At 68.3% G+C, this 27,867-nt stretch overlaps 1 protein-coding gene across 4 annotated transcripts; it reads right to left on the bottom strand.

Annotated features, from left to right (window-relative positions):
* Positions 1 to 1,197: 1,197 nt before the first annotated feature.
* CEP170B (centrosomal protein 170B) lies at positions 1,198 to 27,866 on the bottom strand. Of its 4 annotated transcripts, none has more exons than XM_013057334.2 (20): positions 27,742 to 27,866; positions 23,479 to 23,610; positions 16,432 to 16,521; positions 14,846 to 14,924; positions 14,034 to 14,092; positions 12,986 to 13,124; positions 12,200 to 12,304; positions 11,557 to 12,054; positions 10,587 to 11,311; positions 10,332 to 10,502; positions 9,837 to 9,927; positions 7,998 to 9,674; positions 6,579 to 6,822; positions 5,520 to 5,594; positions 4,610 to 4,769; positions 4,156 to 4,299; positions 3,966 to 4,054; positions 3,500 to 3,593; positions 3,352 to 3,403; positions 1,198 to 3,149 (listed from the first exon to the last, which is right to left on the bottom strand). In XM_013057334.2, exons 2-20 carry the CDS (start codon positions 23,581 to 23,583, stop codon positions 2,914 to 2,916), a joined length of 4,833 nt encoding a protein of 1,610 aa, XP_012912788.1. In that variant the 5' UTR covers positions 23,584 to 23,610; positions 27,742 to 27,866; the 3' UTR covers positions 1,198 to 2,913. The 4 variants fall into 4 exon arrangements, with proteins under 4 accessions (XP_012912788.1, XP_044930480.1, XP_012912789.1 ...); XM_045074545.1 differs by lacking the exon at positions 27,742 to 27,866 and adding an exon at positions 26,535 to 26,699; XM_013057335.2 differs by lacking the exon at positions 5,520 to 5,594.
* Between the last annotated feature and the right edge of the window lies 1 nt (position 27,867).

The following is a 27,867-nucleotide window of genomic DNA, read 5'->3' as shown; positions in this document are numbered from 1 at the left end:
GGTTTAAGGTATATATTCTGACCGCAGTGGGAATAAGCTAGAATAAGTAGGAATGTTCAAGAATAACTGGGAAATATTCAAATGTTCGGTAATTTAGCAACACGCATCCAAATAACGCATGGGCCAAGGAAGGAATCCTAATGAACACACAACTTTTTTTCTCCTGAATAAAAATGAAAACGCAATGTACCAAACGTCATGAGATCAGCTGAAGTTACATTTAGGAAGCAATTTGTAGCCTTAAATCCATGGATCAGAAAATAAGGGGAGCTGAAAATCAACGTCACGGAAGAAAGAAATACTACAACAGGGAAGGGGGAACTGACAAAGATGAGGACGAGCACGATTAATGACGCAGAAACAAATGTGTCACAGAGAAAACCAACCAAACCAAACAGCCGGCTCCATGCAAAGAGGAACGAGATTGTAGACCCCGCACAGCCGGCGGACAGAGGTCGGTGTGAATCGCCCTGTTCAGGCGGAAAATGAGAGCCCAGAAACGGGTCTCACGGACACTTTTACAAAAGCAAAGGAACATTATGAGGGATTTTATGTCAATACATTCATTTTCCATTCCTGGTTACTGTGTTGAATTCTTAGTGCAGCATAACGTCCACATGTTGGGGGGTGCAGATTTTCGGGTGTACACAGCGGAGGCGGGGAACAGCTGGCGTGGGGAACAGAGCCAAGGTGGGCCCCGAGGAGACACTAGGGCCTCCTGGGCGTGCTCGAGGGACCTGGAGGGCAGGTCCCGTGGCGGCCGGCCTCCTGGGCGGACAGCAGGCTGCACACTCTCCTCAGCCCGTCCGGCTCCTGTGGGCTCTCCTTGCAGCCGGGCCTGGGGGTGTCTGAAGACCCGGGGACGTCATCACAGCCCTGGGGTCAGGTCAGAGATGCTCCGAAGCCACAGAAAGTGTGAGGGAATCGGAAGGAGCTGCGGCTGGGCACCCGGAGCCGGGACCGCTGCGCGTCCACAGCACGGCTTGAGGGCGGTTCTGGTCACCCTTGAACAGCTCGAAGGAAGCAATTTCTTTCTTGGGGGAGAAACGTGTGAAATTTCTGGGCCGCGTCCTCGCCTGCGCCGCCCCTTGGCGGCTGGGTCCGGGCATCGCAGCATCCCCCGTCGGAGGGGAGGGGAGACCCCACCCCAGACCCCCGCAGCGGCGAACCCAGGCCAAGGCAGCAGATGCCAGCATCTTCGCCATGTGACAGAATGATTTATTAGAACAAACCCCATGACAACTCATATAAAATAACCGTTTCCTGAAAGACATCCATGAGACCACCCAAGGACGGACAGACAGAAGTACCTCCAAGAAGCCAGACAGGTAAGTTACCAATCCCAAGGGGAAGCCGGAAGGGGAGGGACGGAAGTGGGTGAATGAGAAGCGGCGGCGATGGCAGAGCGTGGGTGTGGATGGGACAGCCACCGCGCTCCGGGGGACAGGCTGCGGGCAACCGCGCGGCATGCAGGGGCGGGAGGGGGCCCGGCGCTGCCTCCCTGTGGACACAGCAGGCTCAGGGGCGGGGTCCTGGCAGGGAGCCCACCACTCACACTCGCACACACTCACACACACGGACACGTGGGGGCGGGGGCCCAGGACCCATGCACGCGACTGCACGTCGGCTACGCGTAAACAGAGACACGCGTCGCCCATGGCAGCCGGGCTCACACCCGCCCGCCGGGCCCCTTCCTGCAGTCGCCACTCACACAGGGGCCGGGCTGGTGCGCAGCCACCCGAGCCCCCACCTGCCACCACCCACGGGCTCTTTGGCTTTAGAGGCTCCAGAAACACCCCCTGCCCCGGGGGCGGCGCACACTCTGCCCACCCGTGTTCCCAGCTGGAAGAATCCTGAGAAGGCAAGACTGTCCCTGGGGGCTCCCTGTGTCCCCCAGCCCCCACAGGACCAGGAGCACAGCAGCCTGCAGGGCCTGGAGCTGGCTGCAGACACCCCAGGAATGCCCACAGCATCAGGGAGGACAGGGGTAAGGGCTGGGGGAGGGGTACAGCCCAGGAAGCTTCTGGAAGCCTGGCTTCCCACAGCCTCGGGCTAGGGCTCCCCTCCCTCCCCCCAGCCCCAGCCTCGGACTGCAGGAAGTCAAGTGCAGGAGCCCAGCCTCCGTGGCCAGGAAGGGCGGCCCCGCCACGTGCGCGCGCACCTGGGCTCGCCGGGAGAGTGGGCGCGCGTGTCCAGCATGTGTGCCCGTATGCCCAGCCTGCGCGGCCGCGGCCTGCACACTTGTGGGTTTGGCAGTAGCATTGGCACCAAAGGCTCGAAGCAGTGGGGTTCCCACCCCAGACAATTCCACAGGCGACCCGACCCCGGGGCTGCAGGAGCCACCGGCTCCATGGCAGAGCGGGCTGCAGGGCCAGCCGGGAGCACCCTGCCCTCGAGTCCCGGGGCTCCGGCAGCCCCTCCCGGCTCCGTGTTTGGCACTGAATGATACCCACCCCTGGTCCAGCCCCTCCTTGGCCTGGCCCCGGCCAGCCCACAGGGACGGGACTGCTGAGCCCACAGAGCCCGTAGCAGAACAGCCGCCCCCAGCGCACGGGCAGGATGATGGCCTTCCAGGCCCGGGGCTGCCGTACTGGCCCAGACCACTCTTCCCTTAACAGCTAAAGACAAAAATAACAGGAGTAGAGAGGAGACAGGGTACACACCTGTGACGCCAGCCCTCGGGACGGCCGCAGCAGGAGCTGGGCCAGAGGGTCTGCGGGGGCAGCCGCAGGGGCTGGACCGTCCAGCTGGGGCGCTGGCTGGGAGCTAGGGAGGGGGTCTGGGCACAGAGGCACCTGCCCACAGGGTTATGGCACATGTGGGGGTCTGCGGTGAACCGTCCGCAGCCGGGAAGGGCCGTGGAGGCAGACAAGAGGCGCTGGCAGCACTGGACCCAGGGCACGTGGAGGCCGCCTAGAGCAGGAACCTCTCTGCGTCCGGGAGGAAGTCGGGCAGGAGGGCAGGGTCCGGGAGGCCTGGGGAGCCGCAGTTCACCCGCTGCGGGAAGCTCCTCAGACGCAGGGCCAAGGGGGGCGAGCCTGGGCTCTGGGCGGCCGGCCGGCCTTTCCCGAGCTGGGTGGAGCCCGCGGGGCTCCGGTTCCCGGTCAGCAGGTCCAGGTTCCCACTGGGGTCCACGATGGCATTGATGACTGTGGGGCAGGCGGGGAGGGTCAGGCCAGCTGGCGGGTCCTGCCCTGCCTCCCGTGCCCACCCCAGGCCTCCCTCTGCCTGCGCCAGGGGTGGCAGCGCTGGGGGTCACCCACCCCGCAGCCGGCCCCCCCACCCAGGCACCCCCCCGACCCAGGCTCCCCCTTCCAGCCCCCCACCCCCACCCCGCCGCAGCCCACCCACCTTGCAGCTGCTTCTGCACGCGCCTCAGTTCCTTCAGGATGGAGCTGATCTCCTGGAAGCGGGCGGGAGGGGGCACATGGGGCAGAACCGCCGAGCGGGTGAGTCCCCGCGCCCTGCGCCGCGGGGCTGGGGGGCGGCTGGCGCTCACCTTGTTGGACGTCTTCAGGAGCGGCACCTCGTTCTCCGCGTTGATCCTGGCCTCCAGCTCCTCCCAGGCCCGCCCCGTGTTCTGAAAGAGGATCCTGCCGCCGGGGGAGTGGGCAGAGGCCCAGATGACGGGGCCCGGACCCGCGCGCCCGGACCTGCTCCCACCACCCCCGGCCTGTCCCCAAGCGGGAACGCAGGCCCAGAGCAGGAATGGGGCCGGCGGGACCCAGAGTCCTGGCCTCCGGCCTGACGCAGGGAGGGCTGGGCTGGGGGCTGTGGTCGTCCTGGGAGCCCTGGTTCCCGAAGCTGGGGAGGCATATGCACCCGTGTACCCCCAGGGCAGTGCGCCCCTCTCTGCCCCGCAGGTCCTGGCTGATGTGCACGTGTTCATGTTGGTGTCTGAGGGGGTATGGGGGGGTCTGGGGGCAGCTCCCACTGGCCCACGGAGCTCGTGGGGCCCTACGCACTTCATCTTCTCGGCGAGGTGCTCCGTGTTCTCCCGGATGGCGTGGGACAGCTGCGACACGGGGTTCAGCATCAGGTTGTCGAAGATCACCTGCGAGGACCAGGGCTCAGCGCGCTGCCCGGGGCCCTCCTGAAGGCCCCGCCCTGGGCACACCCCGACGGCCGACCAGCTTGGGGGGGGAGGGCGCCTGCCTCCTCACGGCTCCGAGGCCGCGTCTTGCTGGCGAGCGAGTCCCCACAGCGGTCGTTCATGTTCTGGTCCAAGTCTTGGGAGCTCAGGGAGCCAGGGGGCACCTTCTGGAAGTTGAGGCCGGCCTCGGGGATGCGCTGCACCAGCTGTGGACGAGGCAGGAGCCGTCAGTCCTCCTTGGCACCCGCCGGCCTCCACACAGGAGGCTCCCGCTCGCAGGGGCCGACCGCACCTCTCCTGCTCCCACGACAGGGGGACGGAGCGGACCCCACATGCAGCCCACTGGGGGCCCCGGGACCCCCAACCCCTAAGGAGGGTGGTCCCAGACTTCGAGCTTCAGGCCAGCCGTGTGGGGAGCTCAGCACCATGGGGAGAGCTCCCGGCTGAGACGCGCATGTGGCAGGGGCAGGGCAGGGGGGCCGGGGCGGGGGGCAGGGGCGGTGGGGGGAGGCATACCTCCTCACGGGCGGAGATGGTTGAAGCAGGGGTGCTGGGCACGTTGCTGAGGGAGGGGCTGCGTGCGGGCCCCGGTGAGCCCAGCGAGTCACCGTCCCCAGCCACGTCGTGGATCTCCCGCGCCAGGATGGCCACGTCCTTCACTAGCGTCTGGCTCAGCCTACAGCCCGCAGGAGACAAGGACAGGTCCCGCGGGGTCCTCCTGGCCAGGTACCAGCGCTGGGGAGGTCGGGGAGCGGCAGCCTGACAGAACCTCCCCGGGCCAACCTCTCCTCTCCAGCGGAGGCAGGGGTCCCTCTCAAGAGGCAAGTGCTCCGTGAGGGGCAGCGGCCAAGGTGTGCAACCCCCAGCCTGGCCCAAACTGTGCCTGACCAGCCGCCAGCAATGCCCAATGGACAGGGCCCCGGGGGAGGCTCAAGTGTCTGAGGGCCCAAGAGGGGGCCCAGGGCTGGGCTGGGGCTGGGCAGGAAGGGGACGGGGGCACTCCCAGGCCCCAGGGCAGGCCACACCTTCCCGTCGCCACCAGGGGACAGGTGGGGCCACCCAGGCCCGCGGACACTTGAGGCAGGGAAGGGGTCACAGACAAGGGTCAGAATCAGGCAAAGGGTGACACGGGCCGACAGAGACCAGGAGCCTCCACACAGGGGCGGGAGGGAGGCCAGCGGCAGCCGCCCCGGCCCGCCCCGGCCCAGCCCTGCTCACTCTCCCGGGCAGGCTATGCGTGCTTCCCCACCAGGCCCTCAGGCCACCCGGAAAGGGACAGAGGCCAGCAGGAACCAGAAGCACATTCTACCCCAAACTGCCCAGGAAGTCCCCAGACTGAGCCTTGTCCTCGGAGCACATCAGGTCCCTCCACCAGCCTGTCCTGTGCACTGCAGCCCCCGGCCCGGGCTGGGCGTACAGGAGTCACCTGTCAGTGTCCATGCCGCTCCTTTCACTGGCGGGCACACGAGCAACAGCCCCAAGGTTCCCGGCACACCAATGCCTGCAGGCGCCCAGGCGACGGGGCCTTCAAGACCTACCAAGGCCCAGGCGTCCCCCCTCAGCTGTCCCAGCACTGCCCAGGGCACCTCCTAGCTGGCTCTCGGGGCCTGTCCACTCCCAATGCCACCTGCCCCTCACCGGGCATAACCGCCTGAACTCAGAAATGCTTCGCGCGGCTGGGGAAAACTGCCCCGGCCGGCCCCTACCTCCCAGCAAGGCTGACCTAGACCCCCTCAAGATGGGGGTCCCCCAACTGGTTCCCACCCTCCCTACACCAAGAAAATACAGAAGGACATCCCTCAGACTCATGGACGCCCAACGGACGTGTGCCCCTGACTTAGCACTGACCCCCACGTCTCTCTGGAGCCCCCAGCACATTGGGATGCCCCAGCCTGCCCCCTCCGGACCGCCCCTCGTCAGCCCCGGGAACCGCCCCCCACATCCGGGGAGCTCTGTCCCCGGCCCTCTTCATGCCCTACAGGTCCTCTCCATTCAACCTGCAGCCACCACGGCCACTGTCATCATCACGGTGCCTCTGTCCCCACGGACCATTCTCCCAAGGACTACCTGCCCCCGCTCACCTGTCTGAAGGGCGCAAGTTCAGCCTCCTCAGCACCAAACACGGGCCACGCACTCGGCCCTGGACCCCTCCTGCCCCTGCGCGAGCCCCAAAGGACCCAGCCACCAAAGCACCGACCGCCCTCAGCAGAAGACCCCTTCCCGGTCCCACCACCTGTGCATCAGCCTCCCAGCCCCCGGTCTGGAGGCGACCCCGGGAACCACGACACAGGACCTCCTCTTTAATGCACACCGTGGACCCCTTCCTCCTCCCAGACACCCCCCAGCCTCCCGGGCAGATCTGCAGCCCCCCACGCCCCTCTCCGTCCCCCACAACTCCTCCGAGCGGCACGTGCTGAGCGCCCTCGAGAAAAGAGCCTCCAGCCCAATGCCTGCCCTGGGGTGCCCCCAGGCCGGAGCCACTCACCTGGCGATCTCCGCGATCTCCGCAGTCTGCACGATGAAGCCGTATGGGTCTGGGTCTTCTTCCTCGTCATCCGTGTCCCGGAGGCCGGGGGCCCGGGGGCGCGTGCGGCTGGAGCCGCCAGCCCGCGGGGTCTGCGTGGCTGTTGAGGCGAGGGAGCGTGCGTGCTTAGGGGAGCCGTGGTGGGAGCCGTACTCCTCCTCGGACGTGGACGTGCAGTCTGAGCCCTGCTGCCGGCGACGCGTGCCTCAGGGGCGCGGATGGTTTCCAGAAGCAAGAACAGGACAGAGCCGCGCTCAGCACCCTGCCGCAGCCCTGGGGTCCTCCAGACGGCCCCGCGCCGCAGGGCAAGCCACGTTGATGCTGCCCCCTCACCCCCAGCCCAGAGGCCCGGCCGCTGAAGCACCAGCAGCTACAGAGCCGCACCACTGCAAGGCCATCAGCAGCCCAGATGCATGGGCGCGGCGGGGAGAGGGCCAGGGAGGGATGGGGAGGCCACGGAGGAGAGGCAGGGACAGAAGAAAGAGGAACGGGCAGGACCGGCAGGGATGGGGAGGGACCAGCGCAGGAGGGACACGGGCAGGACCGGCAGGGATGGGGAGGGACCAGCGCAGGAGGGACACGGGCAAGACAGGCGGGAAGGGGCAGCCTGACATCCCCACAGCCCGTGGCAGAGGCCGCGTCCCAGGGGGAGGGTCTGTGCCCACCAGATGGGAACTGTTGGCCTTGGTGCCAAGGCACGGAAACCACAGACACCCCCGGTCAGGGCCGACCTCCCCATGCGGATCAGCCCCGGGTGGGGTCGGACCTCAGAGGGCGGCTGAGCTCGCAGCCCCTCCCTTGCCCACCTGGTCTTCTGGGACCCACTCCTCGCCCGCCCTGCTCTGGGGCCCCCGCGGCGGCAGCAGCAAGCACGCAGCCAGAGCCGCAGCGGGACAGGCTCGCAGGGGGCAGCGGCGCTCATCCTCCCCCGCCGCCCCGCCCCTTCCCTTCCTCCGGTCCCCCCAGCGTGCCCAGTGCCCTCAGCCACCCCGCTGGGGGACAAGCACCCACGACCCCAGCACCATCTGTCCACACCTCGCGTGGGCACAGACCACAGGCCACCCGGGGCCCGGGTGTGTGGGAGACTGCGCGGCCCTCCCCCAGTGCCTGCTCCCCAGGAGACAGCACCAGGGCACAGCGGGCAGCCCCCGAGGCCCCCTGCGGGAGTCGGCAGGAGCCCCTCCCCGGGCTCAGCGGAGCACGCGACACGCGCACTCAGGACACTCGGGTGCGTCTGTGGAGCCAGGCCTGCTTGGGAACGGGGGCTCTTCTAGGCTGGAACTGGGGTCCCCCAGCACTGAGCGGGGCTGACCCAAGACTTGGCAGACCCCTCCCCCGGGCTTGCAGGGCGCAGGGCCCCTCGCCTGTTCCCGGACTCACTGGGTGAGGAGTATCGGGCGCTGCCTGGGCGGGCCCTGCTGAAGGGCTGGCGGGGGGCCACGGCGGTACCGGCAGACTTCCTGGCGGCGGCAGTGCGAGCCTCGGCCATGACGGGTTTGCGGCTGGAGCAGTACAACTCGACACTGCGGCCCGAGAAGCCGGCGCGGGCAGGGGCCGCCTCGGAGTCGCTGGGCCCCGTGAAGGAGCCCGCCCGCTTCCGGGGCATGGCCAAGATATCCAGGCGTGACAGCTTCTTGGCTTGCTCGGGCGCGGGCCGCCCTGCCGGCTCAGGGTTGGCCGGGGGCCCCCGCTCACCATCAGCAGCCTCTGTGTCTGAGGTGTCCCCCAGCCGGGCCCGCCTCAGCCGGGAGGCCCGCGTGGGCCGCGGCGTGGACAGGCTGTTGGAGCGGGTCAGCACCTGCTGTACCTTCTGGGCAGAGCCACGGGCCTGCTCCTCCCGGGGAGCCGGGGCTGGTGCTGGTGGTGCCGGTTTCCGGCGAGGCCCTGGCCGCCCCACCCCAGCGGCCACAGGGCTCTCGTGGTCAGAGGTGACCGTGTCTGTGCCGGGCGGGTAGGCCAGGCCAGAGCCTTGGTCTTCGTCAGGCCAGTCCGAGGACCCCCGGGGCCCAGTGCCGCGCCGCGTGGCCAGGCGCCTCCCTGGCTCTGCCCGGCCTGTGTCTGTGGGGCCCAGGGCACGACGGTGCTTTTCTGAGAGCATATCTCGGCCGCAGTTCAAGGGGATGCCTGCTGGGTCCTGCGCTGCTGCTGGGGACGGCGGCTTCTCCTTCTGCAGCCCCGCGGGCTTGGGGCTGGTCGGGCTGGGCCCGTTCTTGCCACTGAGCAGGCTGACCGTGCTTGCCGTGTCCACGTCAGAGTCCCCAGACAGGGAATCCTCCTGCGGCCCAGGGACGCTGCCCATCGGGCCCTCTGCCTCCTCCATGGGCTTGGAGAGCAGCCGGGCCTCCAGCGCTGCCAGGGCTGTCTCTGTCTCCTTCAGGATCAGGCGGGTGTCCTGGGGGTGGAGGTCCATGCGGGAGGCCCGGGTGGCAGCCAGGTCCTTCAGGAGGGGGTGGCTGGAGACGTGTGGAAGCTGGCCGGGTGCGGGGGTGCCGCCGGCCGGCTCCTTGCTGAAGCTCTCCTGCCGCACCAAGGCTGGGGCAGGGCTCTCGGGCTCCGGGGACCGCTCTGTGTGCCGCCGGACGACCACCCTCCCGCCGGTGCTGGGGCAGACATTCTCCCTCGCTGCGGGGCTGGGCTGGGCCGCCTGCCCTGGGCCCTCCACCGCCCCTGCAGCCACAGAGGGCTGCCTGGGGAAGGCTGGCTCCGCATTCTGGTCCCCAATGAAGAAAGAGGTGGCGGCTGGCTCTCCGGGGGCCCTTGGCGAGCGCCGGCCCTTTGTCCATGCTACTCCCTCCTGGGGGCCTGCACCCAACTCAGAGCCCCGCCCACCGTCTGACCCACTGGCGTCACTGAGGCTGTCAGGCTCCAAGTCCTCCTGGCCCAAGAGGCAGCCGGGCTGCTCACTGGCCGATTCTGGAGGCCCAGGGCCACTCCTCCCGGTGGCCTCAAGACGCCCAGGGCTGTCTGCGCGGTCACTGGGCAGCTGTGGCAGTCGCCGTCGCTGGCGCACAGGCGGGGCCCCCTCCGGCTCCCCAGCTCTGCGCCCAGGACTCTCCTCTGCGAAGACAAGGGCAGCCTGGTTGGAGCGGCCACGGTCTGCGGGCCCCTGGTGTGTGCCGGAAGCCTGACCCTCCTCCAGACTCGGCTGGCACGCGCTCACGGCTGCCAGTCCAGCAGGAAGCCCCGGCCCATGCCCTCCCCGGGGACTGGACCACTCACCTGTCTGCCCTGGGTCCGAGTAGCTGTCAGCCAGGCTGGCCCAGCGGGACACCCACTTCTGACCCCCGGGGGAGCCGGGCACCGCGAGGCCCTGCAGGGCAGAGGACGAGCGAGCGTCAGCAGCAGCAGAGCCCCACGGGTCCCTCACCCTAACACCTGGCCCCGAACTCGCTGTCTCCAGAACTGAGACACCTCGCCCCAAAGAAACAGCCAGGAAACCACCTGCCTACTTCCGAGCTTACAGACCTCCACACAACTGCACACCCCGAGGTCAGCAGCTGTGGCTCACACCAGCCCTTGCGTGGGCACACGGGGCCCAGCCTGATTTGGGACCTCACGGCTTGCCCTTGAACCTCCACCTAGGGGCCCCCGCCCGCCTGTCAGGTGGGCATGCCCCTCTGGAATCCTGTGCAGGCAGGACCCTGACCTTCGAGCTCACAGGGGACCAGATGACGGGGCCCAGGCCCTCCCCAGAGCAGTGTGTCTCTCAGGTACCTGTAACTCCCCGTGGGGGGCTGTGCCCACCGGCCGAGAAGCAAACTCCTGCAGGAGGGCCACTCGCTGGGCGACCCCATCACCGGCCTCGTCTCTGTCCCCTCTGATGACCGGACGGAAGGCCACCGAGGACACCCTGGAGAGCTCAGGAGACTCCAGTACCCCAAAGACCTGCGAGGAGGGAGGACCAGCCCTGAGGTCAGAGCCAGCCCAGCCCCCCCCCCAGCTCAGCCCCCAGCACCCTGCCCTGCAGACCTGGTCGATCATCTGGCGGGCCTCCTCCACCTCCGGGTCCGGCCCCTCTGTCTCGATGGTATAGGTCCCTGCGTCACTCAGACTGTCGTCCTCATCCTGTCTGCGAGCCTTGGTCAGCTGGGGGTCGGCGGGGGGCGGCGGAGGGGTCGCAGGGGCCACAGGGCTGGCCCCTCGGGGTGTCTCAGGGGCCGGGGATGCTGGGGATGCCCGGTCAGGGCTGGGCCGGGCGGCCGGAGAGCCCTCCCGCAGGCACTGGGCCATGAAGTCCTGGGCCAGACGGGAGCGACGCCCCACGCTGCCAAAGGGTCGCACGGAGCCCCGGGAGGCAGGCGAGGGGCCCCCCGGACGCTCCTCCGTCTTCTCCCGCTTGAGCGAGCTGGCCCGCTGCGGCCCCGAGCCACCACCCGTGCCCCGCGCCGAGGCAGGGACACCTGAGCGGTCTCTGTCTGCCGGCCCGGGGCCTCGGCGTCTGTCGGCCTTGGGATCCCCGGAGGGGGTGTGCGTGAAGGACTGGGACCGCTTCTTGCGGGGTGTGTCCTGGTCAAAGAACTCGATGACGAAGGCTTGCTGGTTGTGCAGCAGCTCCTGGGGGTCACGTTTCATCTGCCTCTGTAGCCGCACCGGTCCCCCGCCGCCCTCTGCGGGGACCCCAGCTGATGCCGCTGCCGCCGCCTTGGCTGTGGGGTCCTCCGAGTCGCTCTGGGTGCCATCCTCGTGCTTGTGGCCTGGGGGTGGGGGGACCGCGACGCATCAGGCCGAGGGAAAGGATGCAGTGTCCTGGGGGGCGGAGGGGCTCTTCACCCCTCCCCAAGCTGTCCCGGACGTCACACTTCACGGGACCCCCGCCCCCGCGGGGAGGTGAGCACCGGGAGCACACCTGCAACCCAGTGCACGCAGAAACCAGCCCCAGGGAGGAGGGCACCCCACCAGGAGGCAAAGATGCTGCGGCCCCAGCCCACCCAGAGCTCACCCTTCAGGGTGCGGGTGTGGATGGGCAGGTCGCTCTTGGTGCTGTGCCGGTCCTCGCCCGGGCCCGCCCGGCACAGCAGGCTTGGGTCATTCTGCACCAGCCAGTCGGCCACCTTGGTCTCGGCAGACACGGCCTCCACAGGTGTGGCCTCCTGGCCCAGGCGCCTCCTCTGCCGCAGCGAGAACTTGGTGACGTGGTCCTTGATCTTCACCTTGCCGGGGCTGCAGTCGTCGAACTCGATGGTGAAGGAGGCGTGGCTCTGCACCACGGGGGCCGCCCCACCCCCGCTGGGCTCCGTGTCCTTGGTTGGTGCCTCCTGGGCCGCCCCCTCGGGGGGCCGCGGAGGTGGCGGTGGCGGGGACGGAGCCTCTTTTGTGGGGATCTCAAAGTAACTGGGCTCCCGCCTGAACGGGAAGCCCTGAGGCTCCGCCGCAGCCCGGAACCCGGCCATGGTCGCAGAGAGCTCCCCGTCCGGCTGCACCAGCTCCTTGGGCCGCTCTGGGTTGGGGGTGAGAAAACATGTCCCCGGGGGCTGCAGGGTGGCGGCCTCCGCCCACCCCGCCACCAGCAGCGTCCGCCGTCTCCCCCGGAACAGGCCCTCCCGCCGGGCCCCTTCAGGAGGTGCCGGGCCTCTGGGACCTACCGGCGTAGGGCTCCTCCCGGCGCCGGTCCTCTGGGGGGCTGCCGCCGTCCTCCTCTCCCCACCAGGAGGGCTGCCCGTACAGGGGTGTGCGGTAGGCCGCCGCCTCTGCACAAGGACCAGGAGCTCGAGCCGGTCCCTGAGCCCAGCGCAGACAAGGGCTGGGAAGGCTCGGGGCTCTGGGGGTCCCCAGGGTCACCTCCCATCTCAGCCCAGGACCCTGCCCGGGTGCACCAACTTGGTCACTCGAAGGCCCGTTCCCACGTCCACAGCAGGTGGTGCTCGGGGCCCCCGGCCCCGCCCTGGCCTCCCGTGCAAGAGGCTCACCTGGGGCACCACGGCCCTCAGCGCCCCCGTCCTGGGGCAAACCACCCCTCCAGCCTTCCCCGAGCCCTCTGCCCCCGGAGCCTGCCCGCTGGAAGGGCAGGTGGACAGCAGGGTCTGCACCCAGGGTGGGTCTCTCCAAGGTCTGTAAGCAACTTGAGCCACAGAGCGGCGGCCCTGAAGGGGGGCCCCACCCACCAGGCAGACCGGGCCACACAAGGCACAGGGCGCAGTGCCCACGGCGGGTGTGTCTCGTGCGGCTGTGGGGTGTGTGGACGCCTGAGCCCACAGGACGGCAGCTCAGTGCTCTGGCTGCCCAAGAGGCTGCCGGGCAGCATCAAGGGCTATACTGGAAAGGGAACACGGCCCAGAGCAGACAGATCAAAGCGCACCATGGGGGAGGCCCGTTGGGGGCAGGCCTGTGTGCACGTCCCGCCCGGGACCCCGCCACGACGCTGACCTTACCTGCTCCCGGCCTCCGGTCCCCCCTCTCCGGCCTGGGGGCCGAGGACTCACAGCAAGGGGCATGCTGGGGCGGGGCCTCGCCCTTCCCAGGCGCCAGGCCCCGGGCGCTCACCTGCAGCTGGCTGGTGTACTTCTCGTGCTGCGGGCGGCGGGGGGGTGGTGAGGGCCGGGCCAGCTCGGGAGCACCCCCAGGGCAGCTGCCTCCCTCTGGATCCAGAGGGGGCTGGGACTGGCCCCGTGCGCCACGAGGCCTCCTTCACAGCCCCACGGAGGGGACATCCCAAGGCTTGAAGCTGGGGGGTTCCTCACGGCCACAAAGCTTCCGAGAAGAAGCTGGGGTTTGCTCGGGTCAGGGAGGCAGGGCTGGGCGGCAGTCATCGGAGGTGACAAGCAATGCCCACTCAGGACCCACGAGGCAAGGGCAGGATGGGCCCCAGGCCACGGAGGACGCTGCTCAGGGCTCGGAGGTGTGGGGCAGCGGTCTGTCCGAGCCCGTGCACGCAGGGCCCGCCCGGCTGAGCTCTCTGGCTGTCAGACCCAGGCTCACATCGGCCGTGTGACTCGGCGCAGGCCACCCACAGTTCGTTTAAAGATGGGGCTAAGGCTATTGTCTCCCACAACGGGCTCCCGGGGAAAGCACTGGGCGAGCTCCCCCAAGTCAGTGCCCTGTGACTCCCGCACTATCAAGCAAGGGGAGAGGACAGGTCCCACCTGCCACGGCCGCCGACCCAGGTCCCTACTTTCTGTCCTGGACACCACCTGTGGTAGCCTGACTGGGGTCCTCCTCAGCACCCAAGATGCCCCTGGGCCTCCCTCCCCCACCCAGGTGCGCCGGCCTCCTCTCCGCCAGCCACCTGCGGCTGCATTAACCCCGGGGATGGGGGGGTCCTCCCCACCGGCCAGACTGGGCCGTCCTGCAGGACAGGCCAGGCCAGGCCGGGCTGACTCATGGTACCACAGCCGGGCCGAGGGAGCCCGGAGGCGTGGGAGTGAGGACGGGTGCAGGGTGCAGGGGTGCCGGGGCCTCCGGCGGGGCGTCGGCACTGACCCTGAGCGCCTCCTCGGGGACCCGGTGCTGCACCCGCTCTAGGACGTACATGTTGGAATGTGGCCGCGAGTTAAGGCAAACCCAGAGCAGAAGAGCCAGGACGGCCTCTGCACGAGGCTGCGGGACCACGCGGTTGGGGATTCTCCGCAGCAGGACGTGCACACAACTCAGGGGCAGGTCAGGCGGAGCAGCGAGGTGTGGGGGGGCTGCGCTGGCCCCCATGCCCGCTTGTGCACCAGGCCCGTGTCCGCACCACACTGAGTCGGAGAAGCAGGACCGGGGCCACGCCAGATCACAGCTCACACCCACGCTGGGGCTGTGCACGTGCCCTTTAACCCCTCCGCCAAGGGCATGCAGGGCCGGCAGGGGACGTGCCCAGGAGCCACACCACACAGCTAGCTCCCAGCTCCTCCCTAGACCACCCCTCTGCGCTGGCTCCCAGGGATCTAGGGGACGGCAGGGCCTCAGACAGCAGCTGAGTCCACCTCCACAGGCAGCTGTGCCAACAAGAGTGCCAGCTGAAGAGAGCAGAGCACGTGCTCCCGCCATGGCTATGGGTCCCCAGGACGACCACGCAGGCCCCACTCACGCATGGTCTGAGCACGGAACGCCATGCCTGGGCAGGCCCCTGGTCACTGGGACCCTGGGTCCCAGGGGGGCTCACTTGTTCCTGGGGCTCTGTGTAAACTCAGGCCAGGATGCAAGACGCAGGTTCCTAAGATCAGGGTGTCTGTCAGGGGGCCAGGGGCTGGGGTCACACTGGCGACTGTCTCATGCCCGCGGGCCCCAGGAGCACAGGCAGGAAAGGATATCATAGCCAAATCGGACAGCGTCATGAAGCTTCAGCGGGACGTACTTCTGGTCCGGGATGCGCACGTCATTCACAAATGTCTGCAGAGGAAACAGGTGGCAGGGCCAGGCCAGCAGCAGGCAGGGCCCCCCAGGGGGGCCCCCTCCTTCCCTGCTGCTCTGGACCAGGCACTGTCCCTCCAACACACATGCACCCAGCCTCACCCCTGCAGGGAGCATGGGACAGGTGCCTGCTGAAGGACTGGCCTTGCCCAGCACCCAGGACCCTGAGGTGGCCGAGGGATGCCCATGGGCCGGCCCCATGGCAAGGCTGGCCAGGCTGAGTAAGGCTGCCTGCTCCTCCAAAACGCTCTTCCCCCAACCAGCGCCGCCACGGACTGGCCATGGGCACCGCGCTCTGGCCAGATGATGACTCTCAGGGCCTTGGGGGCCAGCCAGATGACAGGAGACAGAGGAGCTTGGGCATGGCAACTGTGCCGTTGTCACTAGAAGGTACGAGAACCAGGGAGGACCCGTTACAGGACAGAAGGGGGTCTCTGGAGCGAGCAGGAGGGCAGGCCCCCAGGGAGGGGTCCCAGGCCAGGGCTGGGTCTTGCAGGGACAACCCAGCCGGGTGGCAGAGAGGGCTGGAAGCCCGGCAGCGTCAGGCTGGGTGTGCCGTGGGTGACGCAGGAATTCTAGGAGCTCAGAGCCAGGAGCAGAGGGCAGCAGGCCTGGCAGAGTACAGCCTGTCAGCCCGAGCCTGTGGCTTGGTGCTCCACAAGCACGTAAGACTGGGTCCTCATATGTGGACGTCACACAAGCCTCCACACCACGCACCGGGCCTGCAGCCCTCGGGACCCTCTCTGAGCCGCGGTGATCTGGAGGCCAGGACCCCCGTGCAGCCCCATGCAGTGAGGACCACTCTGGCTTCTGTGAGGGCCAGCAGAGGAGGGGCTCAGGGGCAGACCCCCAGAGCCTGAGACCGCTCCCCGGGAGCCCCGTGGAGGATGTGGTGAGGTGTGCCCAGCACTCGGCAGCCTCAGGCTGCTGCAGGACCCCCCTAGCTCACGATGGAGAGAGCAGACCTTACGCCTGGGAGGCACGGGGCGGAAGGCTGGCCTCGGGCAGGTGCCTGTCCACCAAACACAGAAGGAAACCACACGACCACACGGCCAGACACTGGACCCCGCAGGGACCCCTCACCGGACCCCTCCTCACTCACACAGGAGCTCACACCGCCCCCAGGACAGGGTGTCGCGGCAGACAGCCTGCAGGGGGTCCAACACGGGAGGGACCACAGCAGGTGGGCAGGTCTGGGGTGCGCTGGGGAGAGGAGCGGGGCCCATCAGAAGGGGGTCACTAAGAAGAGTGGGGTCAAGGCGGACGAACAGGCCATGATGGGGGACAGGCTGCAGAAGGAGCTGGAGTGCGGCTGGTATGGGGCGGGGCGTCAGGAAGGGGGCGGGGCCAGCAGAGAAGGGCGGGGCCAGCAGAGGGGCGGAGTCCGGAAGGGGCGGGGCCAACTCCAAGGGAGGGTCGCGAAGGGGCGGGGCCAGCACAGAGGGAGGGGTTACTTAGGGCCGGGCCCCTTGCCCGTCGCACTCACCCCGTTCAGGCTTCCCAGGTCCTTCACCCAGTGCTCGTCCCTGTCCTGGTCGTAGTTGATGACGGCGTGCTGCTTGTCCACGCTGCGGGACTGGGAACACACGGGTCGCCTTCAGCGCGCCCCGCGGGCTGGGTGAGGCCCAGGAGGGGGAGGACGGCCGGGCGGGAGCCTCATGACCCGACAATGTCAACACCAGCCGCCTGGGCCTGGGGGCCCACAAGGTCCAGCCCACGCCCCCACACCTCGAGTGTGGGTGTCCCAGAGGGCCCACCCCGGCCTGCCTCAACCATCCCAGCCACCGGAACAGGCCACAGGAACTCGCGGAGAGGCCAAGGCCAGGTCCTCCCACCCCCGGCGGCCACCCGGGCCCCTCCTTTTCTGTCCCTCTTTAGCACCAACCGGCCAGTGCCCCCCTCAAGCCTGGGTTAGCCAGAGGAAGGGCAGGGAGCCTCCCGCCATCTGGCACATGCCGCTCCCTCCCAAGGGCAGATGGGGGCAGGCAGAGCCACAGAGAGGACAGCAGCACTGCAGTGGGGCAGCTCACAGACAGGCCTCCCCCTCACTCCCGGCCGGCCGCACAGGGCACAGCCTCTCCCCGTGCTGGCCACGCACGTGCAGGATGGATCTCAGACCCTCTACCTACATGTCCGGGGCACAGGCCTCACGCACACCCCAAACACACACACATGTGCCCGCTGTCCCTCACCCCCAACCCTCCCAGGACCCTTCCCCAGGCCAGTCACCGGGCCCCTCCCGCAGGGGCTGCAGATCGAGACCATCCCCAGCACGCCTCTCTGCTGCGGCACTCGGGGCCCAGAGCAGGGACAGGGTCACGGGGCCACGTTCCCTCGGCCGAGACACTGCCAGCCCAGGCCACGTCCCCCAGCCACAGGTCAGTAGTCCCGGCCCAGAGCCCACCACCACTGCCCACCCCACCCCCACTCTGCCAGAGGCCCAGGCATCTGCATCCCTCTCTTGCCACCTAAGGAGACACAGGCCTGCGGACCGGCCCGAGATGCCGGCAGAACCATCCATCTGGATGCTCACACCGGCTGGGACAGCACAGGACCCCCACACCTCCCTCCAGAGCTCCTGTGTGGGACCAACAGGCTGCACAGCGGCTCTCCACCACCTGGCTCCGGATGGCCTCTAGCCCACGAGGTAGTGCCCCAGGACCTCATGCCCTGTGTCCCCACACCGCCAGGCTTCTCTGTTCCCACAGGTGAGAACCCAGACCCTCCCTCCCTGAGGCAGCTGCCCCCACAGAACCCACGACCTCCCTGGCTTCCAGGAGGGGCCCCGGCACCCTCCCAAGGACTAGAAGCCCCCAGCGCAGGGCTTCCTGTCTCACCCAGAGCCAGGGACACAGCAAGGCAGGGGTGTGGTGGGCAAGGGCTCTGGCCCAGCCCCACCCTGTCCCAGGTTCCTCAGCCTGGCAGATGCGCAGAGACCCCTGGAGGGCTGGGCATCGTGGGCAAGGCTCGTGGGGGCCATGGCCCTCACCCGCAGCAGAAGCCTCCATGCTCCAGCCCTGCCTGTGCTCAGAGGCCCCAGGTGGCCAACTGGACCCACAGGATGCTGTCACGGCGGGTGTCCTGGGGGGTGCCATGAGGATGAACGGGGCGCAGGACCCACACCTCATCCTGCTGCAGACCCTCAGTCCTCTGGAAGGAAGAGGGATACAGGGGCCTTGCGAGGCGCCCAGCAGCGCCAGCTGGAGCCACCCTGACACCGCGGCCATCCCTGGGCCATCGGCCCCAGGGCTGCTCAAGGGGGCCAGGTCAGCAGCACAGCCTGCTGCCAGCACCTGCCCCGAGGGGCCCCCAGGACAGCCTGGCAGGGCTCCCGCTGCCAGTGCACCTGCAGCAACAGCTCTCCAACGGGGCTGGGCGGGGGGGACATGACTCTGACCTTGAGACCTACTGCTCACTCCCCAGGCCTCACCTCTGCCCCCACCCCGATCTCCTCACGCAGAGGCGGCACCTGCAGCCGGACAGCTCCGGCCACAGCCTCTTCCCTGGGTGCGAGGCACCCCTCCTGCATCAGACTCCCCTGCCTGTCCCGGATGCGGCCGGCCCGGCACTCACCTACCCCAGCCAGCCCTGCACGGCAGCCGCCCCACCCCCTGCCCTGGCCTGGGCCTCCTGCACCCGGCACAGGCGGAGGACCCTGGCACGCCCTTACCTGGGCCTCAGGCTCCGGGCTGCAGCGGGACTGACAGGACCCAGCAGCTGGCTGGGGCAGCCCGAGCGCTCAGGCTCGCCTCAGCCCCAGGCCCTGAGCCGCCCGTCTGGGCAGCCCACGAGCAGCTGCCGCGAATCCCCAAGTGCAGCCAGGCTGTGCGGAGAACAGTGCTCGCCGCGCGGGGTCTGGGGGCTTGCCTCCTCCTGCGCCCCCTCCCACGTACCTCCCAGGGCTCGAGAACGGGCCAGCCACCCGCCGCAGCCCCGCCACACACCCCGGCGCCAAAGGGCCCCAGTCTCTGGAAGGTGAGCCTGGGGGTGGGCTGTGGCCATCATGCTGCCAAGTGTTGGTCCGCAGGGGCGCTGCCAGCCTGGGACGGGCCCTGGGCAGGGATGCACCACCCCAGCATGCAGCACAACACAGGCCGGCCCGAGGCGGGCAGGGCTGGGCAGGAGCAAGGGCACACTGCCCCTCAGGCTTGGACGCGCCACCTCCGCCAAGGAGGAACTCCCTAGAGGGACTTCCGGGCTGACCCCCCAGCCCGAGCCCCCCACTGCCCTCCGCCCAAGCCTCAGACTCCCGACTCCCGGACACAGCCCGGCCCTATTGGACTCCTCCTTCCCTGTCCACCTGGCGCCGGGCAGGCAGCAGCTGGGGGTCCAGAGCCTCCCACCACACGCCTTGCCCGCAGACGCCCGCCGGCCCTCCCCGGCAGCCTGTCCCCCGCGGCCACCTTTCTCCTGCCCTCCCTGCCCGGTCAGTCCTGCCCATCACTGTCTGCAGAAACTTCCCGAGGCTCCTGGCCAGCATGAGAGGAAAGGCTGGCCTTGTCCCGTGAGCCACAGGCCACGGAGGCCTCTCCGAACCGTCTTCCTGGCCTGGCCAGGCGAGCCCTCGGGCCAGACGGCTCTGCGGTTCTGGAGAGGCCACGCCCGTGCTTGGACCTGGCCCCTCACCCACGGCCGCCTCCCTCTCTGTGCCCTCCATCCTTGCCGCCCAGCCATCTTCCAGCTCCTTGGACCTTGCACGGTGCTCCCCCATGTGCCTGCAGAGCCTGGGCCGACCCGCCTCGCCCCCACTCCCGCCCGGGGCTCTAGCACCAGGCACGGCTGCTGCAAGCCCCCTTCCCAGAGAGCGGGGAGCAGCAGGCAAGAGGGACCCCAGCTCCGGAAACCCTCCCAGCCCCCACGTCCCAAGCCAGAAGCAGACCCCAGTTCCACCAGGCCCAAATGCTCAGAGGCTAGACAGCCACCTGAGCGGGGACCACCATGGACAGGTGGGGCCGGCATGTGTGCAGGGGGCTGCTGGCGTGGGGCTGTAGTCTCTGCAGGAGAACGTGAGCAGATAGACGCCCGCTGCCACGGGGAAGCCACGTGTGTGCAGGGGCACGCAGGCACAGAGACACGCGTGGGCACACACACATGTGCACAGGTACAGAGACACGCATGGGCACACACACGTACACAGGCACAGAGACACGCATGGGCACACACACATGTGCACAGGTACAGAGACACGCATGGGCACACACACGTGCATGGGCACAGAGACACGCATGGGCACACACACATGTGCATAGGTACAGAGACACGCATGGACACACACACGTGCATGGGCAGAGACACGCATGGGCACACACACATGTGCACAGGTACAGAGACACGCATGGGCACACACACGTACACAGGCACAGAGACACGCATGGGCACACACACATGTGCACAGGTACAGAGACACGCATGGACACACACACGTACACAGGCACAGAGACACGCATGGGCACACACACATGTGCACAGGTACAGAGACACGCATGGACACACACACGTGCATGGGCACAGAGACACGCATGGGCACACACACATGTGCACAGGTACAGAGACACGCATGGACACACACACGTGCATGGGCAGAGACACGCATGGGCACACACACATGTGCACAGGTACAGAGACACGCATGGGCACACACATGTGCACAGGTACAGAGACACGCATGGGCACACACACATGTGCACAGGTACAGAGACACACATGGACACACACGTGCATGGGCACAGAGACACGCATGAACACACACACGTACACAGGCACAGAGACACGCATGGGCACACACACATGTGCACAGGTACAGAGACATGCATGGGCACACACACACGTACACAGGCACAGAGACACGCATGGGCACACACACATGTGCACAGGTACAGAGACACGCATGGACACACACGTGCACAGGCACAGAGACACGCATGGGCACACACCCACGTGCACGGGCACATGCCCCGCATCACATCACTGGGCCCCCGGTGGCAAGGGCCAGGGCAGGCAGCCCACATGCACACTCATGCTCGCGTCAGTCCGTACACACTGCCAGGGCACTGGCTCTGTGCCGGGCTCAGAGAGCGTGGGGCAGCACAGGCCCCTGCACAGCCCTGCGCTGCCTCCCCGCACCAGCTGCTCCCTGCGCCCCAGCACCTCTGCTGGCCCCCCGCACCCCTCCTGAGAGGCCCATTGGCCCCACCGTCCTCCATCCTGTTCCCAGGACCAACTCCTGCAGACCTCCGCCCTTGGGACTCATCCGGTCCCTGCTGACATGGGTGTGGCCGGCCCCGCTCTGGGAGCAGCGACCCTGGAAGGCAAGGTCTCTGCAGGTCGGCCAAGTGGCAACGTGGGGGTGAGGACACGGACCCTCCAGAGGAGAGCATGAGAGGGAGAGCACGAGGCAGGCGGGGGTGAGAAGGACCTGCCTGGGAAGGATGGGGGGGCAGCCGTAGGGCAAGGCTGGGACCCACCCGTGTGCCTGCCCCTTGAGCCAGTGCGGCGACAGCTGCGGATAAGGGAGAGGGAAGGTCAGGGTGTGTCCCCGGACCCCTGGTGGGGACGCTGGTGGGAACCCTGCTAGGGGGATGGAGGATGGGGCTTTTGCACAGAGCTTGGGCTGCCTCGGTGACGCCCACACAGGCTATGAGCGCAGGTGATTGAGGCCGGGGACAGGACAGACAAGGACACCGTGGGAATCACCCGAACAGATGAGAAAACCAAGGCACAGGAGTGACAGGACCCCCAGGAGGCACAAGGGGTGGACCCCCAGGAGCTCAGGGCCGGGCAGGAAAGGAGGCTGCAGGCGTGGACAGCAAGCATGGTCTCCTGGAGCCTCAGTTTCCCCAGGGGCACCTGAGCCAGGGGCTGGCCCTGCGTGAAGGCTCCACCAAGGACAAACCAGGACCAGGAACAGGAACCAGACCCCAGAACCAGGAACCGGACCCCAAACTCACTCAAGCATCCCGATCCCCACCTCCTGACCCAGAAACCTCTCCACAATCCCTGGGGAGCCGGGCCTTGGCCCCCATCAAATGCTGCCTCCTCCAAGAGGCCCTCCTGACCACCCTAGGAAGACCCGCAAAGCACGAACACACTACCCAGGCGCTCAGCACCTTGCCGGGGCTTAGAGACTCAGCATGCTTCCAGACCCGCCTCCAGTGACAGAGAACGGGGCCCCGGTTCCGAGTCACCATCAGGATCCGCCAGATACATCCAGACCTCAAAAGGCGGCTCAGGGCGCCAGGGGTGCGACCCACAGCCCGCGGTCTGCTCTGTGCGCACCACACGCTCGGGGCCCCCTTCTATCTGCCAATGGGTTTCTGTTAAGTCGAGACCATCTCATGACATGTGGAAGCCACAGGACGCTGAGATCTCGCTGCCCACAGAGAGCGTTCCCCGGCGCTACCTGCGCAACTGCTCTCAGGAGGCTGCTTCCGGACGCCGGCCGAGCAGTCGCCACCGAGGCAGTGTGTGGCCCAAGAGGCCTCCAGGACGCACCCCGGTCTTTACAGAAGACAGGTGCTCACCCCCATACAATCACCGACTCAGTTTCTCCAGCAGCCAGAGGCACGAAGAGAAGTAAGACGACAGACGGTTCTGGATCAAAGACACTCAGAAGGCCCAGACACCTGTGCGACTGGGGCACTTTGCTAGTCTAGTCAAGCAAGTCTGAGGACCCTCAGGGCAAACCAGGGTGTCCAGACAAGGACGGGTCTGCCCTCAAGAGAGGGACACTGACACCTGCTGCCCAAGCGTGCGTGCCCACAGTGGCACCCCCGGCGGCAGCCCAAGCCCCGGCGGCCCAGGGAGCGGGCGACAACAGCCGGCCCTGCACAAGGGAGCCACGGCCTGCACGAGGCCTCTCCCTGCACCCGAGAGGCCCGCCCAGGACACCTGTTTCCTCCTGAGAGTCCCACAGTGGGGGGCGTGGAACTTGGGGGGCTTTAAGGGCCCACGTGCCATGTGGGGGGAGCAGGGCTGCAGGAAGCCTGACTCAATCAGACCCATGAAGCACAGGGAAAAGGACACTGACCCTCTTTGCTCCCAGACACACGAGCCCGGTGACAGCCAAACCCACACTCCAAAACCGAGGGCCTGAGACGGCCAAGAGCACGGTGCCCTGGCCCCACCAGGTTTCTCCGGCCGAGAAAGGACCCTTCCCTGCCCTTGGGTGCCTCAGAGGGGCAGGGCCTTCCCCAGGCAGCTCCGAGGGTCCCAGCTGGCTCGGGGGCCTCCCACTCCGTGCAATGGCCTAATGGGGCCCCAGACAACAAAGCTATGGATAGGTCCGCTTTCCAGCACCTTCCAAAGGTGGGTCCCTGATGCCCTGAGAACCCGAGAGGAGCCTCAACACCCTCCTGTCCGAGACAGTCCACGAGGCAGAGGCAGGGACCCACCGCGCGAGCCCACGCTCGGGCCCGCACACCCGCACCTGCGGGGCCAGGGCCGCCTGGAGGGCTCCCCGCCGGTGTCCCCCAGCGAGCCGGACAGGCGGCCTGGCCCGGGCCCACCCCCGCCTTCTCAGCCCGGAGCGGCTCACCTGCAGCATGAGCTCACATTCATCCCGCCCCACGAAGATGAGCTCTCGCGGGAGCCGGTGGCGGGTGCCGCTGCTGCTGACCAGGAACCAGGATGTGACGCTCATCTTGGCACCGGCCAGGCCCGTGCGGCCCTACGGGGAAGAAGACGTGAGAGCTGCCTTCCCGCCCTGGGCCCCAGGCCCTGGACACAAAAGGCCCAGCCCAGATCCTGCCCCCGCCACCCGCCAAGGCTCGAGCACAAGCATGGCCACTCAGCGGCCACTCCCGGAAACGCTGGGCCCCGGCCATACGAGGCCACCTGCCCGTCCCTGCAGACGCCTACCCCTATATTCTCCTGTCCTCCCTGTGCTCTAGGCCTCTCTCCTCTCCCTCCTAAGTGCCAGCCGCTGAGTCTAGGAGGGAGGAGGCCTGGGCCACACTGCCCACATGTGGAGCCGCACATGTCCTCAAAACCCAAAAAGGAACAGGGACTTGGCATGGCCCATCGCGGTGCCCACGACCCCAGACCCAACCCCACCCCAGGAAATAAACTCTGCCCCAGGGTTTGGGCTGCCCTAGCCGGACACTCGGGGATGCACTGGCAGGTGGGCCAGGGGAAGACACCCAAGGACAGGAGCCCTGAGCCATCAACACACCGGTCACTTAGACAGTCCTTGAGGACCACTACAGCCATCCTGCTGAGGTCCCCCAGCCAGGACAGTACCAGGTGACCATGGCAGCATGTGACAGAGGTAGTGCCTGGTGCCCGAGATCCCGAGGGCATCGTGACACACTGGTATGGCCCAGGTGGGCACAGAAACCCCATGGTAGCTTGGGGGGCACAGTGGGGGCAATTTGAGTGACAACAAGGGCCAATGTCCAAAGACCAGGCCCCATGCAGCTCCCCCACCGACACACACACACACACTCTCACCCAGGTGTCTTGCTTACCCAGAGCCCCAGAGAAGGGCTGTGTCACTGCCGTGGGCCCTGTACATAGACGACAAACATGTACATACGCGTGTACGTGTCCCACATGTACACATGGGACACACATGTGCACCCAGAGCACAGCCCACTAGTGTCCCAGCCACTCCTCTCCACACACACACACACACACTGAACAGAACACATGGGAGCACTGCTGGGTGCCAGAGGTGTCCTGAGCTCTGAGATAGCTGGGGCCTGCGCCACGGGCCTTCCCGCCAGCTGGCGAGGCAGGCGGCAGAGGTGAAAAGCTCTGAGAAGGTGTACATGTCTTAAAGGGAAAATGAAGAAGTGGGGGAGCAATGGGGGGGGGTCTGGGAAGGTTCCCTGGGATGCTGACGTGTGAGCGATGCCAGGAGCAGGGCAGGGCCGGGTGGATGGAAGGGGCCGTGTGGGCGGCGGCGGCTGGGTCCTGGCAGAGGAAAGAAACCAGTCCAGAGACACAGGTCACAAGGTGTGGGGAGTCCTGTGGTGGGTGCTGGAGGCAAAAAGTAGTTCCAGGACCTGCTTCCGCTGTGGCAGGCTCAGTGCGAAGAGAGAGAATGGGCAGCCTTGTCCACAAGTCATAATGAATTTCAAAAACACCTGTGTGCCAGAGGACCAGTGAGCAGCAGAGCGTGGGGCCTGAGCAGGGGACACAGTGGAAGGGCGTGGGTCGGCGCCCCGTGGCCAGCCCTAGAGGTCCTGAGGCCCAGACGTGACTCAGAGAATGGAGCACAGACAGGAGGTAAGACGATAAGGGAGAGAATTGACGGTGGGTGCAGTGGGGGTGTCCCCAGTCCCTATTCCTGCAGTACCCACACCCAGAGGCCCCAGCTCTCAGCTCCCTTCAGGCCAGGCGGTGAGCAAAGCCAACACCAGGACCCACCCGGCCACGGAGGCCCCAGCGACCCCACGACATAGCCTCATGTCACCTGGGGCAAGAAGGTGGGAAAAATCCAGGCCAGGAGAAGTCTGCCAGAACCCCCTCCCCAGAGCCCCGGGCACTTCGTCTGAGTCCAGCCAGAGGAGCAGGCGCTAGAGACCAAAGGAGTGGGGACCTCCACCATCACTGCCCTGCAGGGCTCGGGGGCTCCACAACCCCAACCTACTCTAAAACCCCTCCTCAGGGCAGGAGGGGACAGGCTTTCTGCGGCAGAGCCCCCGCCCCATCCCCCGCCCTATCCGGGCCTTCCCAACGCCCCATCCCACCCTCTCCATCACCTGCTACCCGCCCACAGGCAGCGACCCCACCCAGAGAAGGCCACAGCCTGGCTTTACAGCAAAGGGAGGCCAAGCCCTGGGACCCTGCTTCTGCCACCACCAGCCCATCCTGGAAAGGCTCAGGCCGGGAAGCCCAGGATGCTCCCAAACAGCCCAGCCGGACTGGGGCTGGGCTGGCCATCCCTGCTAGGAGGGGAATAATAAACACCCCGAACTTGAACCCACGGCCGCCCCAGCCAGAAAAGCCACCGGCCCGGAGGTGAGGAGGGCAGGGGAGCCGCCCGGGGCAGGGGCTGGGAGCCGGCGGGGACCCGGGGAGGGAACGGATGGCGGTAGGGTCCGGGCGCGGCAGGAGCTGGGGCGGGCGGGCGGCTGGAAGGCGCCGACGGAACGCAGGCCGGGAGCAGGCCGGGAGAGGAGGCAGCGACCGCGCACGGGCGACGGCGACGAGGGAAATGAGGAGGAGGAGGAGGAGGGACCGCGGGAGGACGCGCCGGGAGGACGGGCCGGGCGGCGGCCGAGCCCGGAGGGGGAGGGAGCGGCGCCTTCTGAATCAGCGCTCGCCGGGGCAGCCATGGCCAAGCCGGTGCCTGGGCGGGGACCCCGGCGCGCAGGGCCTGCGCCCCCGACTCCAGGCCGCGTAGACGCGCGCCGGGCGCCCCTCCCGGCCTGGCGCAGACCCGGGCCGCCTCCGCGGCGGCGGGGACCAGCCCGGCCAGGTACGCCCGCGGCCGCCGTCCCCACGCCTTTGTCCGGCCCGGAGGAGACCCGCTCCCCCGGCTCCTGCCCCCCGCCCAGCCCCATCCCCATCCCCGCGCGGCCCGGCGGGCGCAGGTGCGGGCGCAGGGAGGCCCCGGCCGCGGCGGGCGCGGGGCGCGCGTCTTACCTGCGGCTCGGCCCCGGCTCGGCCCCGGCTCGGCCCCGGCCCCGGCCCTCCCGCCCGCCGGCCGAGCGCTGGGCGGGGCCGCCGCCTAGGACATGCCCGGCGCGGCCCGCACGCTCGCGGCAGCCCCGGCCGAGCCCACGGGCGGAGCGGCGGCCCGGGCCTGGTGCGCGGGTCCCTGACGTCTGCGGGCGCCCCGCCCCCCCCCCGCGCCCCGCCCCGCGCCCCGCCCCCGCCCCGCGCCCCGCCCCCGGAAATCCAGGTTAGGGCGGGCCCCGGCGCCAGGTGCGCGCGGCGCTCGCCCCCGCCCCCCCCCTCGCGCCCGCACCCCCCCCCGTCCCCCGCAGACCCCTCCCCTCTTTGTGTCGGTCGGGTCCCCCGCGCTCACCACTAGGTCGCCCGCGTCCGCCCCTTCGTCTCTAGGTCCCACCCGCCGGCAGACCCCCCAGCGCACCTCCGCTCCCCGCCCCGCGCTCGGCTGGGGGACCCGCCCCCGCGGGTCAAGCGGAACCTGGGGCCGGAGCAGCCCGGAGTCCGGGCCCTGGGCCGGAGGGTTAACGCTAAACCCCGCTCGGGGGGCGTTCCCCAGCCCCGAACCCTTAGCCCCGGCCGCCCAAATGAGGGTGGCGCTTGGGGGAGGGGAAGGGAGTCCCAGAGGCCCATCTCCCCCCGCCCCGACCCTCCCTCCCGCGCCCCCAGCTCCCGGACACCTGGCGTTCCAGGCTGGGCTCGTGGGATGGGCTCGTGGGCGCTGACGGAGGCGTGGGCCGGGGGGCGCGGTGGGTCTGGGGGCCGTGGAGATGCTCCCGGCTCCGGGGGTCAGGGCTCCCGGGCTGCTTGCGGGCGTCGGGTGACCCGTGAGCTGGGACAGGGAAAGTCCTGGGGCGGGGGCAGCGTGGGAGACGTCTCCTACCTGCCCGCATCCTACCGTCCAGGTGTGGGGAAGGTCTTGAGCAGAGGCTCGGGGCTGAGCAGGGCCGTGCGGGGAAGTCCCGCGGGCAGGGCTTGGGAGGGGGCTGTGCTGGGGAGCCTGGGCTCTGTGGCCCGGACCGCTGGGGCTGCGACGCTGCCCACCTGCCGTGCACCCGTGCGACAGTCCGCCCTCATGGTCCTCGGTCCCCACGAAACTCTCGTGCCGGGCCCTGACTGGGGGTGGGAGCAAGAAGCGGGGCGCACACCTGGAGTATGGAAGGGAGCCTCAGGCACGTACCGTGTAGGTGGAAACCCACCCGCCGGGCGGGGGGCAGCAGGCGCCCCCCGACACACACACACTCTGGCCCGCACACAGGACCCCTGGTGGGAACACGGAGGCAGGGAACCCGGGCTTGAGGTGGTG

Source organism: Mustela putorius, unplaced genomic scaffold (genome assembly GCF_011764305.1).
Source record: "Mustela putorius furo isolate JIRA1106 unplaced genomic scaffold, ASM1176430v1.1 tig00000129_pilon_pilon_pilon, whole genome shotgun sequence".
NCBI classification, from domain to species: domain Eukaryota; kingdom Metazoa; phylum Chordata; class Mammalia; order Carnivora; family Mustelidae; genus Mustela; species Mustela putorius.
This window is presented reverse-complemented; position numbering and strand designations above follow the sequence as displayed.